Below are 15,112 nucleotides of genomic sequence, written 5' to 3'. Positions count from 1 at the left end.
CCGAGAGCCCGCAAATGCTGGCACCACGTCTTCGGGCCCCCCACATCCCGACTGCCAGGGCCCCCCGTCTTCGTGACCTATAATTTTCTAAATTCCCGTCTCTAGTTCCATCAAAATCGGATGCCTCGTTCTCCCCCAATATTCGTCTTCAGTCCTTCTCCAACTCCTGCCTCTGGGTCCCCCCCAATTCCAGGTCCCCGTTTCTGCCCTACTTGGTGCCTTGCACCCCCAAATCGTAGCCACCAGGAATCCGTGTCCGTGGGACTCCTCAATTCATAGCCTTTCAATGCAAGGAGGGTCCCTCTCGTGACGTCTGTATTACGTCAGTTACCAGGGGACCTTTTCCGATTCTGTTCTCCCTTCCATGCTGCAGGGGGAAACCGAGGTTCCGAGGGGGAGCCCGGGTCTGCCTTTGAAGAGGAAGAGGCCGGGTTGGGGGCCCTCTGGGTCCTGCTGAGTGTGAGGGTCCCTCAGTCAGCACCTCGCGGGGGGCATCCCCGTGACCAGGGAGGACCCCCAAGGGCCGGGGAGGGTGCCTCCAGGGCCAGAAACCCACCCCAGCCCCTCCGCAGCCCCAGACTCCCCAGTGGGAGGCCCAAGCCTGCTGCTCTGGTCATGCCCGTGGTTAGGAGGGCAGGGCCATGGGCCACGGGCTGCAGGCAGGGGTGTTGGGGTGCAGCTCCTGTGCCTCCTGCCGGAGACTGAGATCGAACCCCTTCCCCAGCCCAAGGCACCCAGAGTCTCTGAGACGCTCCTGGACTTGGGGGAGGGGCAGGGTGAGCCTCAGGGATCAGTCAACAAGCAATACAGCTGATGAGCACCCGGGGGTGGGCGGGGGGCCGCTGGGGACAGATGTTGGCCCTTCTGGCTGAGGGCCTTGAGGTCTGGGTGGGGGGACCCTCCTTGGGTGCTGAGGTGGGCGCCGGGAGGTGGGGGGCCCCAGGCTCCACCAGATGCCCACCCCCGGCCAGAGGCGCCTAACAGATGGGGTAGGGGTCACTGGGTATGGCTGCAAAGAGGTCGGGGTCCCCTCCACCACGCCGACTCCCTGCACCCGTTCAAGCGACCTCAGCTCAGCGTCAACTCCGGCTCCGGACCGACCCCAGGGCGTGGGGGCTGTTCCCTAGGCAACCGTCTGGGCGGCGCCCTAGGCCACAGGACAGCGCCCCTCCTCGGCTTCCGCCCGCGGTAACGGGGGTAGAGGAGAAGCGATGGGGGGGCCCCGGACAGGTGATGGGTGAGGCCGAACTGAAAGATGTCTCCTCCTGGGTCGCAGGCCCGCAGCAGCCCCGAGCTCGCGTGTGTCGGGGGCGGGGAGGAAGTGGGCCGCACGCGTGGCGCCCGGCGGCCGAGACCAGCGGAGGGCGGTCGTCATCACTGGACCCCACGCCGCCGCCCGAGCCTGTGGCGCGTGCGTGCCGGCGGAGCGGACATCACGGAAAACGAGACGGTGCTGAACCGGCTGGCCCCGCTCGAAACCTGCAGCAGGTGGGACGTGAAATCAGCGGCCGAACACGGCGGCGAAGGCTAGCGGGACATCTGCCCTCAGTAGACATGGCGGCGTTGGCCTCAAGGAGGCCTTCACGCGTGCGCAGAATCCCTCAAGGCCGGGCAAGCGCTAGAGGTCCGACTTCCGCCAGGCCGGCTGGTGGGCACGCTTCTGCTTGTGCGCATGCGTCCGAAATTGACGCATGCCGCGTTCGCCAAGAGAGCCTTTATCTGCTTGGTCCGGATTGGTTCAAAAGTACAGCCCGGTGACCCGGAAGTGTTCGTCCCTGTTAAAAGCGTAGGCCCGCGGCCCGCGGCCTCTTCCTGTCTGTGTCAGCGGAGCGCGTGGTCCGCGCCGAGCGACCGAGACTCCCCAAACGCACCGGCTGAGCCCTAAGGTGAGGCCGCCGCGGGGTCGGGGGTCCGATGGGCGCCCCAGAGTCTCCCGGGGAGCCACGGGTCGGCCGCGAGGCCTGGGGGCGCCCTGGGGCGCCCTCGCCTCTCTTCCCGGAAAACGTGCGGACGGGCCCGGGGAGGCGCGGTGAAGTCGTGGGCGCCCGGCTGCCGCCGTCGCTTTGCTGGCTGCCGGGCAGCGGCTGGTGGGCGGGCCCCTCCCACCCCGCGCTGACACGGGGGCCCCCGTTATCCCGAGGTGCGCGGTGCACCCTCCGCTCTGCACACGGATTAGTCCTCGTGCCCGTTCGCGCCCGACACAGACCTGGTTCTACGGGGGGATCCTCGATGGCAGATCACGTGTCGGTGCAGCCGATCGGGGAGCGGGGTCCAGGCTGTGGACTCTCCCGAGGGCGCGGACCCCCTGAACCCCGGAGTTGGGGTTCGAACGGCCCAACAGGGTGGACCCGGGGTTCCTGGGGGGCAGGCGCCTCCTCCTGGTTGACCCTGGAGGGGTTCCTCGGGGCTCAGGACGTGGAGCAGCGGCCCGGGCGCCTCGTGGCTTCCGGGGTGCCAGGCGGTGAGCGGGCCCTGCGGTTGTGCCCCCAGGATGAGCGAGTGGGAGACGGCAGCCCCCGCGGTGGCGGAGACGCCCGACATCAAGCTCTTCGGCAAGTGGAGCACCGACGACGTGCAGATCAATGACATTTCCCTGCAGGTGAGCGGGGCTCGGGGTGGGGGTCGCGCGGGGGGCCTCCCGGGGGTCACTCGGAACGTGGAGCTGCCCTGCTGGCCCTGAGCTGAAGTGACAGGTGGAGGGGAGACGCCTGGGCCACACCCCCACCACCACCCCCCGTCCTGTATAGAGGCTGCTACAGTTTCCTGTTTGTTTGTTTGTTTTTAATACTCACCTGAGGATATGCTTGTTGATTTTATTGTTATTTTTTAAAAATATGTTTTTATTGCCCTGACCGGTTTGGCCCAGTGGATAGAGCATCAGTCTAGGGACTGAAAGGTCCTGGGTTCGATTCCAGGTCAGGGCACAGGCCTGGGTTGCAGGCGCGCTCCCCAGTAGGGGGCGTGCAGGAGGCAGCCGATCAATGATTCTCATTGATGTTTCATTCTCTCTCTCTTCCTCTCTGGCTCAGTGGATAGAGTGTCAGCCTGAGGACTGAAGGGTCCCGGGTTCGATTCCCGTCAAGGGCATGTACCTGGGTTGCGGGCACATCCCCAGTGGGAGGTGTGCAGGAGGCAGCTGATTGGTGTTTCTCTCTCATGGATGTTTCTAACTCTCTATTCCTCTCTGTAAAAATCAATAAGATATATTTTAAAAAATTAAAATTAAAAAGATATATTTTTTTATTGATATCAGAGGGGAAGAGAGAGAATCATCCTCAATCAGCTGCCTTCTGCGCGCCCCCACACTGGGGATGGAGCCTGCGACACGGGCCTGTGCCCTGACCTGGAATCAAACCCTGACCTCCTGCGCCTCGCCGGCCGGGCTGCTCACTGATTTTAGAGGGAGAAGGGAACGACCATGGGTTGCCTGCTGCACATGCCGCCACCAGGGCCTGAGCCACAGTCTTTTGGTGCCAGCGGACAGTCCAGCCAACTGAGCCTGGGGCCGGGGCGCTGCAGTTTTTGTAGTAAAATACACATAACCCAGAAGTCACCATGGCAACCATTTTAAAGTGCAAGGGTCCAACATCATTGTTTTGCATGTGGAGATCCATTTGTCCCAGCACCTCCTCATTTCGTTTGTTTGTCAGTTCTGCACATTTTATTTAACAAACTTGGGCCATAGGGTGTTTGTAGTTTAAACGTCTTTTATGCACTACACACATGTTTCCAAGCAACGTTTGTTAAAGGGTATTTCCCCTGTTGAATGGATGTGGCGCTCTTGAATTCCTGCACTCTTCTTATTTTTTAAAAAAATCCTCACCCAGGATATTTCCTCCGTTGATTTCTAGAGAGAGCGGAAGGGAGAGAGAGAGAGAAATGTCTAAGTTTGAGAGACATTGATTGGCTGCCTCCCACACGTGCCCCAACTGGGGCCGGGGAACCCGGTACCTTTAACCTGGAATCAGACCCGAGACCCTGAGCAGACGGGCCAGAGCGATTCCCGCGCCTTTGATTCTATCCTCACGTTCCTGTCCTCACGCCTGACGGTCTGTTTGCTGCAGCTGCACTGGGTTTTGAGATTGGAAATGGGAGGCCTCCCGCCCATACACTGTCCACTTGGCCTCGGCATTGCTTCTGTGGGCCCTTCGCAGAACAAAACAAAAACTGCTCTGTGACTGCGTTTGTACGGAGATGAGTGAAGTCCAGGTGGGATTATATTTGTCTCCCCTTCTCGTTTAAAAGAAGCATTTTTGTTGCCTCTGCGTGTATTTGGGGCGCAAGCCCTCTGCCTGTCGGAGAACTCGGCCCCGTTTTTTCACTCTGAATGTCTCGGGGATGGTTTTCCTTCATGGGCGACGTTGCAGGTCTGCAAACTCAAAGGACAACATAGCAAGTGTTTCAGCCTCTGGGTCGCCTGTGGTCTGTCATGTGTGTGTCCAACCCGTGAAAAACGTTACACCTGTTTTCACTTTTCCCTGGTACCCTCACGGGGAAGCAGGTGTCATCGTGGCCCCGGGTTCTCTCTGCCCTGGGCTGGGGCCCGTGAACCAGACCCTCGATGGGACGGCTGTGTCCGCAGGGTCACCTGCCCGGCCGAGACATGGACACGCCCACCGGTCCCCTGCCTCGTGCAGGTGGTTCCCTCCGCGTAGACACCAGCCTCCTCATCCCCCATCTTTCCCTGTCACTGCTTGTATTTTTATTTTATTATGTTTTGAAACTTACTGACTTGAGAGAGAGAAACATCAATTGTGCCAATTTTTTTAAAACATATTTTTATTTTTTTTTTAAACATATTTTTATTGATTTCAGAGAGGAAGGGGGAGAGAGAGAGAAACATCGATGATGAGAGAGAATCACTGATCCGATGCCTCCTGGTTCATTGATTGATGCTCAGCCACTGAGCCATGCTGGCCGGCTGTTCCAGTTCATTCATTGGTTGGTTCCTGTTTGAGGCCTGAACAGATCGGACCCTCAACCTTGGGTATCGGGATGACGCTCCAACCGCTGAGATGCCAGCGCTGCTTGTGTCGTTAGAAAAGCATTGTTGGGCTGTGTCCTCATGTGTGAGTCAGGCCTGGGGCGTGTTTCATAGGACACAACAGTTCCTGGTCCCAACCCCTCCCCAACATTTTCCTGTTTTCTAGACATTTTCTTGGGAAATGTATGTATAGGAAGGACTCTGTGTGATTCTTAAAACCACGGTTTGGGCCCTGCCAGGTAGCTCAGTTGGTTAGAGCATCCTGTGCCAAGGTTGCGGGTTTGATCCCCGGCCAGGGCACAGACAAGGATGAATGCACAGATAAGTGGAACTGCAGATCAGTGTTTCTCTCCCTTCCTTCTCTCTAAAATCAATCCATTAAAAAACAAGAAAAAAACACACATTTTGAGCCTTGGCTGGTGTGGCCCATGCACCAGGTTGCTTCCTGGTCAGGGCACAGGCCCGAGTTTGGGGCTCAGTCCCGGGTGGGGAGCATGAGGGGGCAGCCCATCAGTGTTTCTATCGGTCACATCGATGTTTCTTAGTCTCCCTTCCCCTTCCTTTCGCTAAAATTAATAAAAACGTGTTTTAAAAAACCAGCACTGTCTCAGAAGTTAGGGTTCCTTCAGGACAGCACAGCCCCGAGCCCCACAGCGTCCAACTCAAAACGTCCCTGTGCAGTTTGAGGTGCACGTTGGAAACAGCGGGGAGTGTGGGGCGTTCTCTCTCCTCCACCCGCCCCCTCCCGCTGCACAGTCGGGCTCACAGCCAGACCGGCCGGTGAGGGGCCGCCTGCGTGGTCGCCCGGGCCCCTGGTCCGCCCTGCCCTGACGGGCCCCTCCCTCTGCCCAGGACTACATTGCCGTGAAGGAGAAGTATGCCAAGTACCTGCCCCACAGCGCCGGGCGCTACGCTGCCAAGCGCTTCCGCAAGGCGCAGTGCCCCATCGTGGAGCGCCTCACCAACTCCATGATGATGCACGGCCGCAACAACGGCAAGAAGCTCATGACCGTGCGCATCGTCAAGCACGCCTTCGAGATCATCCACCTGCTGACGGGCGAGGTAGGCGGGCCGGGCAGAGCCACCGCCCACAGCGCGGGGGGGGGCATTCAGGGTTTGGGGTGACCATGGACGGTCCGGCCTGCCTCGGCTCACTGGCTCCCTCTCTCCCAGAACCCCCTGCAGGTCCTGGTGAACGCCATCATCAACAGCGGCCCCCGGGAGGACTCGACCCGCATTGGGCGCGCTGGGACCGTGCGGCGGCAGGCTGTGGACGTGTCCCCCCTGCGCCGTGTGAACCAGGTGGGCCTGGGCTGGCGGCCTCAGAAGGGTCCTGCCCGGGGCAGGGGCCGGCCAGTGGGAAGGCTCGCCCAGCCGCATGCTTTGCTTGGAGTGTCACTTCCTCCAGGGAGCCTTCCTGGATTCCTGGCCGTGCAGGGCAGATCCCAGCTCTGGACCTTTGGGGCGGCATTGGGCTGAGTCTGGTGTATATTTTGTCACTGTGTGTGTTTCTTGGACCATTGGAGGATCAGTTGATGACGTTCTCAGAGAACATGGACGTTCTGTTCCCACTGTCTCCCGGTCTGGGCTCCCGCTGTCCTCTGTATGCAGCCGTCCCCAGCAATCCAGGGTCGGGGCCGGGAGCACCCCTGTCATGGCAGGTCTCCAGGAACCGGGGACCCTTTGTGTCTACACTTTAGTGGCCCCAGTCTGACCCCAGACCTGGCGGCTTGCCCCCTGAGCGGCAGTGTGGCGCCAGCATTCCTTGGGGGCCCTTGGACCGGCCCTGCCTGGTGTGGGGTGTCCTCTGCCCCAGGCTTAGCCGACCCCTGTGCTCCCCAGGCCATCTGGCTGCTGTGCACCGGCGCCCGCGAGGCTGCCTTCCGGAACATCAAGACCATTGCCGAGTGCCTGGCAGATGAGCTCATCAACGCGGCCAAGGTGGGTGAGGACGCCGTGGGGGGTGGGGGGGTCCTGCCCGCCCGGAGCTAACCCCGTGCCTCCCGCAGGGCTCCTCCAACTCCTACGCCATCAAGAAGAAGGACGAGCTGGAGCGCGTGGCCAAGTCCAACCGCTGATCCCCGCTGCGGCTCTAATAAACCGTCTGCCCTCGGGCAGCACTGCCTGTCTGCGCGCTGTCTGTCCTTGGGGGTCGCGGGAGCGGGGGGTCCCCAAGTCCTGAGGAGCTGACCACGTTCTTGGCACGTCTTGGGGCCGGGATTCCCCAGGGAAGCACTGACTCAGAACCATGGCAGCCGGGGTGCCCGCCACCGGGAGTGTCCCGCTGGTTGGAAGTGGGGGCGGGGTTGTCCTCACGGAGGTGCCCCTGGTCCGGGAGGGCTGGTGGGGGCGGCTGCGGCCACTTCCAGCTCCTCTGCCGGCTGTGCAGTCCCCCGAGGGTCGGCCGCCTCCCGCCCGCAGACTCCAGTCCCTCGGGCTGGTCCCCATCCTGCCCTCCGGCTGCAGCCCAGGCCCGGCGGCCTGCAGGGGGCACTGCCTCTCGCTTCCCCGGCACCGATGCCTCCGGGTGGGGAGTCCACCAGGAGGTGCTGAGGGCATCGCTCACCTGAGGGCCCTGGGCCATCACCTGCCCGCCGCCCCCAGACATCCGGCCGGTGGGCGTGACGGGCGGTCCAACGAGTCAGGCCGGAACCCGAGGGCGTGTCTCCGCCTCGGGGCCCCTCCCACGGGGCGGGGCGCTTGGTGTCCCTTGGCCACTGGGCCAGGGACGGGTCAAAGCTGACCTGCCGGCCAAGGGAGCAGGCTCCGCAGGTAGGAAGCCGCCGGCGCCCTGGGGTCTCGGTGGGGGCCCTTCCCCTCTTGTGGGCGTCATCCCTCGGTCCCTGTGGGTCTGGCTCTGGGAACCCCCCCCCCCCACGCCTGTCAGCCGCTCAGCCCCCGTCTCCGGGGCATAACCCGCCCTGACCCCTGGGTTCGCCCCCACCCCCAACCCTTTGCAGAGCCCCTCAATCTTCCTATCTGAGGGGGGCCCCCCGCGGCACCCAGAGCCGCCATCCTCCCGCCGCCTTCCCCGCAGGCCCGGTCCGGATGCCCTGCCCCAGGCCGCCCTGGCTGCGCCGCCCGCGGGTCCCGCCAGGCTCCAGCCCCAGCTCCCCGGGCGCGCTTTCCGAGCCCCGGTCCCCGGACCAGGGCGAGACCGAGGACGAGGAGGACGGGGATGGCGGCCCGGGCGCGTCCCCCATCCTGCCGCCCGCGTCCCCCGTCGAGTGCCTCATCTGCGTGTCGCCCTTCGACGGCGCCTTCAAGCTGCCCAAGCGCCTGGACTGCGGCCACGTCTTCTGCCTCGAGTGCCTGGCGCGCCTATCGCTGGCCACGGCGGGCGGCGGCGAGGCGGTGGCCTGCCCGGTGTGCCGCGCGCCCACGCGCCTGGCCCCGCGCGGGGGGCTGCCCGCGCTGCCCACGCAGGTCGGCCTGCTGCCCCGCGAGGCCCGCGCCCCGCCCGCGCGCCAGGGCTCCGTGCGCTTCGACCGGCGCCGCGGGCTCCTCTACCTGCGCCCGCCGCCCGCGCCCGGGCCCCGCAAGACCCGCGCCGCGCGCCCGCCGCCCCCGCCGCCGCCACCGCCGCCGCCGCTGCGCCTTGGCCGCCCGCTGTCCCGCCGCCTGACCCTGGACAGCCCCACCTGGGCCTTCAACGCCGCCGTGGCGCTCGCCGCGCTCGTGGCCGCCGGCCTGGTGGTCTCCGGCGTCTACATCTTCTTCCTCATCCCGCGCGCCGCCCCCGCGCGGCCGCAGTTCGTGGCGTTCGCCCCCGCGCCCGGCTTCTCCTGGCTCCCGGCGCGGCCCGAGCCCGGGGCGCCCTGGACCCCCGCCTGGACGCCGGGCCCCACCGGCCGTGACCTGGACGCCACGCCGCCCGGGGCCGCGGAGGACACGCAGGAGCCCCCCGGGGACCCAGAGGACTCGGCGGAGGCGGAGGGAGTGCGGGACCGCGCGTGGGAAGGCGAGGGCGGCCCCGGCTGGGTTCGGGGCAGGAGGCGGGTGTGGGGGGCGCGGTAGACGCGCCTGCCTCCGGCAGATCCGGGCTCCGGTCCTGGGCACCTCGCGTCCTCCCTGCCAGCCCCTCGCTCCCGCCCCTCCCCGGCGCCGCAGGGACCATGTCTCCAGCCGGAGGCCTGGCGGGGTCACCGCCACCGGACACGGTGCCCCAGGAAGTAACCCCGACCCCCGCGGGGATCCAGCTGCGGGCACCCGGACCCCATCTTTACAAAGACCCAGCGGGCCCTGGCGGCTTAGCTCAGTGGACAGAGCCTGGGCGCGCGGACTGCAGGGACCCGCGTTTGACTCTGGTCAGCGGTCCAGGGTGCGCACCTGGTGTGCAGGCTCCTGTCGGGGTGCCCTCCGGGTCGTGTGCAGGAGGCAACCAGTTCCATGTTTCTCTCTCTTTCCCTCTCCCTGCCGCTCTCTCTAAAAACCAATGGAAACGTATCCTCGGGAGAAGATTAAAATAAAAGACTCTGCTGGGAGGCGCCCTAAGTGGGCTACCTGGTCCTCATCCCAGTGGCACCCCAACCCTGATCCTCACACGGGCCCCACGGAGTGCACCCCGCCATCCTCAGAGCCCTGGGGGGCAGGAGGCTGGGGGGGGGCGGGGGCGGGGCAGATGCTATCTGCTGGAAACGCCCCACCTGGGCGCACAGGGCCGACCGCCAGGTGTCAGGTGGGGGTTTGTCTTCTCTGCCACCTGCAGCTGGGCGAGTGGCTCCAGCTGTGTCAGGGCCGGTCCTGGGCTGCCGCCCTGTGCCCCTGGCTGGGTCCAGGCCTGGGAGGACAGACGGGGCCTGAGCCTCCAAGACAGGCTCACAGCGCCGGGTCGGGTAGCTCGGTTAGAAGTCCTCCCAATACGCCAGGGTTGGGGGTTCGATCCCCGGTCAGGGCACATCTAGGATTCAACCAGTGGCTGCATCCAGCTGGGTGCTGAGTACCGAGTTGCCAAGAGCGAGGCCTCAACTTCCCCCATGGGTCCTGGCTTCTTTATATATTTTTTATTGACTTCAGAGAGAGAGAGAGAGAAACATCAACAATGAGAACCACTGATCGCCTGCCTCCTGCAGTCCCCGCACTGGGGATTGAGCCTGCAACCGGGGCACGTGCCCTGACCGGGAACTGAACCTCCTGGTTCACAGGTCGGTGCTCAGCCACTGAGCCAGGGCGGCTTGGTTCCAGAGTCTGGGGCCGCCATGTCCCCAGGCTCAAGGAGGCCAGAGTTGCCCTCTGGGTCAGTGCCGCCTGATTTGGGGGGGTTGTTCCGGGGCCTTCCTGGCCACCGGAGCCCCCATCACCCCATCTCCAGTCATTCGTTCCTTGGGGCCAGCTGTGTCCCTTCCTGGCATCCCTATTGGGCCCCCAGGTGCAGCCTCTGCCCTCCCTGTGGACAGCCGCCTCCAGGGCGGGCAGCCCTAGGGTTCCGGGCCTCCTCCTCTCAGAAGCCTTCCTGGCTTAGTCACAGCAGAGTAGATGGCAGCCACCTCTGCACCAGCTAAACTCCAGTCACCTGCCCCACCCCAGGCCCAGGGTTGGGGTGCTGCGTGTTGCGGGTGGGCACCTGGCTTTTCCTTTTTTAAAATATATTTTTTATTGATTTCAGAGAGGAAGGGAGAGGGAGAGACAGATAGAGACATCAATGATGAGAGAGAATCACGGATCGGCTGCCTCCTGCACGGCCCACACTGGGGATCGAGCCCGCAACCCAGGCATGTGCCCTGACTGGGGCTGGAACCCTGCCCCTTTGGTTTGTTGACACTGGGTCCTCAGCAGCTGGCACACAGGTAGGGAGGGAGGGACAGCCTTGCAGGGGACCAGGGAGCCGCCCAGGATGCCTGTGGACACCGAGCCCAGCCCGCTGGCCGCCCGCCACCCTGACCTGGCAGCTGGCGGAGCGCCTGAGGATGGGAGCTGCCGCTTCCCGGGGTAAAGCCTGGAGCCGGGAGCAGCAGGGCACCGAGGGAGTGTCTTCCCGGACCAGTTCCAGTCCCATACCTGCGTGACCCCGTCACTGGAGCCCAGCCCGCAGGGAGGGGCCGGTCAGGCAGGAGCCAGGCTGGCGATGTGCCGTTTCCTCTGGTGGCTGCCACATCCTCCAGCCAACTCGGTTCCTGAGAACACCACGCAGGGCCGCGCAGTTCTGCAGGCAGACGTCTAGGATCGGTCTCCCTGACTGAAGTCCAGGTGTCCACAGGCCCGTTCCTCCCAGGGGCTCCGGGGGCGAATGCCTGTCCTCCTGGCTACAAGGAAGTATCTGTAGCTCTCTCTGACCCTGGTCGGTGTGGCTCAGTGGATAGAGCGTCTCCCCATGGACTGAAGGGTCCTGGGTTCGATTCTGGTCAAGGGCACGTACCTTGGTTGCAGGTCCCTGGCCCTGGTCAGGGGGCATGCAGGAGGCAACCAATCGATGCGTCTCTCTCTCACATCGATGTTTCTCTGTCTCTCCTTTCCCCTTCCACTCTTTCTAAAAATCAGTGGAATATCCTCATGTGAGGATTAACAGAAAAAACTAAATAAAAAGCTTGTGACGAAGTGAGCCCACCCTGACTAGCCAGCACACTCTCCCCTTAATCACGTCTACAGGCCCATCTTGCCATGAAGGTATCAGATCCCAGGAATTGGGGTCCGCACATCTGTGGGGGCCATTATCTAGTTTATATCGAGTCCCCGACAGCTCCCTCGTCATCCCTTCCCTCCTGCGCCCCAGGAGGGGACAGGCCTGCCAGGGATGGGTCCAGCCCGGGGACCAGAAAGGGACCCTTGACTGGTGGTTCACGGAAGAGCAAATGATGATGCTCTCTGCCTGAGTGTGTTCAAGGAAGGCTGCCTGGAGGAAGAGACCTCAGCGCTGTACCTTCAAGGACACTCAGGGAGATGACAGGTGGCACTGAGTTCGGGGTAACTGGGCCAGTGAGGTGGTGGCTGAGGGTCCAGGGAGGGCTGGCCCCTCCCTCCGCTAACCAGCTTCCTCCTGGGGGCTACACGGGAGCTGGGCTTCTCCACCCTCCCAGCTGGGAGCCTGTGACCTCAGTCTCTCCGCCTGTAAAATGGGGCTGATGACAGAGCCGGGGACTGCTGGGCATTCCGGCTGCTGATTGCTACCTCGATGCCCGCCCGCCCGCCCACTGCCCGGAAACAAAGGAGCTGCTGAAACCAGCCTGGGGCCCGGATCATGGGGGCCCGGGTCATGGGGGTCTCCCCCCCACCCGATGCTCGCCTCACAGCCTTTGTGGCCGCCTGGAGCTGTGCCCACCCAGCTCTCCCTCTGCCTACTCCCCCTTGCTGGGCACCCCCCTCCCACCGGTCCCAGGTCTGCTCCTCCCCCCAGGTCCTCTGAACCCCCAAAGCGCAGGTCCTGGTAGGGTGCCTGAGAGGCCTGGACTTGGGGCTTTGGTTCTCTCTTTCTGTAAAATGGGCCGCAGGAAACACTCCACTTGCACGGGGAACTTTTTTTTTTTTTTTTAGGCTTTATTTTAACACAAAACAAATAGGAAAAAAATATTCAAATGCAAATGAGAGAGTTCACTGGATCTTTTAAAAGAGAACGCTGCACTCAGGTGTCGATTCAAACCAGAACCGTCCTAGAGATGCCTGCTGTCTGTGGTGACAGTTATGACATGCGTCTGCCTGGGACATCTCTCTGTGGCGCCATAAGGTGGGCTCACGCCAGAGCGAAGCAGCACAAGGCGGAACCGGCGGGTGGGTGAGCCCTCCGATGAGCTCTTGTTCTTTTCCGGAGAATGAACGGAAGCAGCAGGTCCCCTCACAAAGAACTTTCCCGAGAACAGTTGCAAAAGTTGAAAACGGGTGTGAGGTTGTTACTGAAGCTGTGCAGGGAGGTCAGTGGGGAAGAGACATCTGTGCTCCCAAAAGCCAGGTCCGCACAGCAGCGGGCACGGGAACGGTGCTCGCAGCGAGGAGAGGAGAGGACGCTCACGGGAACGGTGCTCGCAGCGAGGAGAGGAGGAGACGCTCACGGGAACGGTGCTCGCAGCGAAGAGGAGAGGACGCTCAGTACAGGCTGGTCTTCTTCATGATGCGCAGGAACTCCTGCTCGCTGACCTCCCCGTCGCCGTCGCGGTCGGCCTCGTCGATCATCTCCTGCAGCTCCTCGTCCGTGAGGTTCTCGCCCAGCTCCTTGGCCACGCGCTTCAGGTTGTGAAAGGAGATGGTGCCGGTCTCATCGTCGTCGAAGAGCTTGAACGCCTTCAGGATTTCCTCCTTGGTGTCTTTCTCGCACATTTTTTGCGTCATCACCGTCAGGAAGTCATTGAAGTTCATCTTCCCGGTCCCCTCCTTGTCGATTTCTCCGATCATTTTCTTAATCTCTTCTTTCTTGGGCTCAAAGCCCAAGGCTCTCATCGCCACCTTCAGCTCCTTGACGTCGATGGTCCCAGTGGCATCTGTGTCGAAGAGGTCGAACGCCTGCCGGATCTCCTGGATCTGCTCCTTGGTCAGCTCGGGCTTGGGACTCGCCCTCTTGCGCTGGGAGGACGCGGCTGCCATGTCTGCCTTCTGAAAGCCGGAGGCCGCTGGGGACCCGAGTCTGCTCTGCCCTGGAACAGGCGGCCGAGGGGGCCAGGGAGGCGGGAGGGGCGGGTTAAGGGGAGCCAGCCCGAGGTCCAGGCCCAGCAAGGAGGCTGCGTCTCTTCGGGACCGTGGGAGAAAGGGGACAGAGGAGGGAGGGTGTGCCCAAGCTGAGAACCCGCGGGAAGGACTGAGGGGCGGCCTAGACCTGGGAAGGGCTCAGCCTCTGGGAAAGGGCGCGGCAGAGGAAGGGGGACGCTTTGACCCACTGGTGTTTACTGGGCACCTGCTGTGTACCCAGGGTGCACAGGGGCACCCAGGCCCGAGGAGGGGACCTCACCAGCCGGGTGATGCCCAGAGGACTCGGCAGCGAGCCATCCTCTTGGCCACATGGCCTCCCCACCAGGCTCCTGGGACCCCCCTCCCCCCAGCTCCCCCCCTTCTCCTCAGAGGGAACGGTGGTGTCCAGGATGACGGATGGGGAAACTGAGGCTGGCGGGCTGGGCAGGGCTTGGACTGGGGAGCACCCTGCAAAGCACCTCTGCTCACCCTGGCTGAGTATTGCCGCTGGCAGGAGCGTCTTCCCACTACGCCGAGGTTGTGGGTTCGATCCCTGCTCAGAGCACAGAAAAGAGCCAACCAATGAATGCGTATGAAGGTGGAACAAATCCGTGTGTGTGTGTGTGTGTGTGTGTGTGTCTCTCTCTAAAAATCAATAAATAAAAAATTAAGACCAGCCCTAGCCGGTGTGGCTCAATGGATTGAGCGTTGGCCTGCGGACTGGAGGGTCCCGGGTTCGATTCCGGTCAAGGGTGTGCCCGCAACCAAGGTCCATGCCCTTGACCGGAATCGAACCCGGGACCCTCCAGTCCGCAGGCCGACGCTCTATCCGCTGAGCCACACTGGTCAGGGCTGAAAATAATATTTAAAATAAATAATTAATTAGGACCAGCTGGAGTCGCTCAGCGGTTGAACTTCGACCTCTGAACCCGGAGGTCACGGTTGGATCCCGCTCGGGGCACGCGCCCGGGTGGCGGTTGGATCCGGTAGGGGGCGCGCGGGAGGCGGCCGCTCCCTGATTCCCTCTCCTCAGGGATGTTACTCTCTCTCTCCCTCTCCCTTCCTCTCTGAAATCTATAAAAATAAATATTTTTAAAAAGTGAAAAGGAAACCCCCCGTCTCCTCAACTCCACGCCCGGGTCCCTCCCCCCCACGCCCCCCTCAGACCCGCCGCCGCCGCCGTTCTCCCCGCCCGAGCCCCCGCCTCGCTAACCCCGCCACCGGCCAGGCCCCGGGCGCGCAGGCCGCCGTGGGGCCGCCCCGCTCGCTCGCCTCCCCCGCTCCGGTGTCCCGGGCGCCGGCGGCCGCGCAGCAACCTGCTCCGTCGCCCCGAGTGGGTCCGTAGTAACGGAGCGAAGCGTCTAGCGCGGCTCCCTCCGAAACGCCCCTTTCCCGGCCGTTGTCGGTTGCTACGTCACGGACGCCCCGCGAGGCACTGTGGGAAATGTAGTTCCGGTGCGTCCAGCGGCGGCTGGGAGCGCGCTCCCCGGTCGCCGTGGCAACAAGCGAGCGGCCCCGCGTGGGTCGCTGGGAAATGGA

The 15,112-nt window shown here is 63.2% G+C and overlaps 3 protein-coding genes across 7 annotated transcripts; 2 read left to right on the top strand and 1 right to left on the bottom strand.

Annotated features, from left to right (window-relative positions):
• The first annotated feature begins 1,742 nt into the window (after nucleotides 1-1,742).
• RPS5 (ribosomal protein S5) lies at nucleotides 1,743-7,109 on the top strand. Its single transcript, XM_059665610.1, has 6 exons — nucleotides 1,743-1,886; nucleotides 2,491-2,599; nucleotides 5,837-6,046; nucleotides 6,158-6,286; nucleotides 6,827-6,925; nucleotides 6,994-7,109. The coding sequence occupies exons 2-6, from the start codon at nucleotides 2,492-2,494 to the stop codon at nucleotides 7,060-7,062; spliced, it is 615 nt and encodes a 204-aa protein (XP_059521593.1). The 5' UTR covers nucleotides 1,743-1,886; nucleotide 2,491; the 3' UTR covers nucleotides 7,063-7,109.
• A 718-nt stretch (nucleotides 7,110-7,827) lies between these two features.
• On the top strand, nucleotides 7,828-9,506 carry RNF225 (ring finger protein 225). The gene has a single exon (XM_059665606.1). It carries the CDS (start codon nucleotides 8,033-8,035, stop codon nucleotides 8,999-9,001), a length of 969 nt encoding a protein of 322 aa, XP_059521589.1. The 5' UTR covers nucleotides 7,828-8,032; the 3' UTR covers nucleotides 9,002-9,506.
• Nucleotides 9,507-12,439: 2,933 nt separating this feature from the next.
• On the bottom strand, nucleotides 12,440-14,978 carry LOC132216432 (centrin-2). 5 transcript variants are annotated; one of them, XM_059665617.1, is made up of 3 exons: nucleotides 14,890-14,978; nucleotides 14,063-14,126; nucleotides 12,440-13,537 (listed from the first exon to the last, which is right to left on the bottom strand). In XM_059665617.1, exon 3 carries the CDS (start codon nucleotides 13,490-13,492, stop codon nucleotides 12,998-13,000), a length of 495 nt encoding a protein of 164 aa, XP_059521600.1. In that variant the 5' UTR covers nucleotides 13,493-13,537; nucleotides 14,063-14,126; nucleotides 14,890-14,978; the 3' UTR covers nucleotides 12,440-12,997. The 5 variants fall into 5 exon arrangements, with proteins under 5 accessions (XP_059521600.1, XP_059521597.1, XP_059521599.1 ...); XM_059665614.1 differs by having other exon boundaries at nucleotides 14,787-14,940; XM_059665616.1 differs by having other exon boundaries at nucleotides 12,440-13,542; nucleotides 14,787-14,939.
• Between the last annotated feature and the right edge of the window lie 134 nt (nucleotides 14,979-15,112).

Source organism: Myotis daubentonii, chromosome 15 (genome assembly GCF_963259705.1).
Source record: "Myotis daubentonii chromosome 15, mMyoDau2.1, whole genome shotgun sequence".
In the NCBI taxonomy this organism is placed as follows: domain Eukaryota; kingdom Metazoa; phylum Chordata; class Mammalia; order Chiroptera; family Vespertilionidae; genus Myotis; species Myotis daubentonii.
The sequence above is the reverse complement of the archived record's forward strand: the minus strand, read 5'-3'. Positions and strand labels throughout refer to the sequence as shown.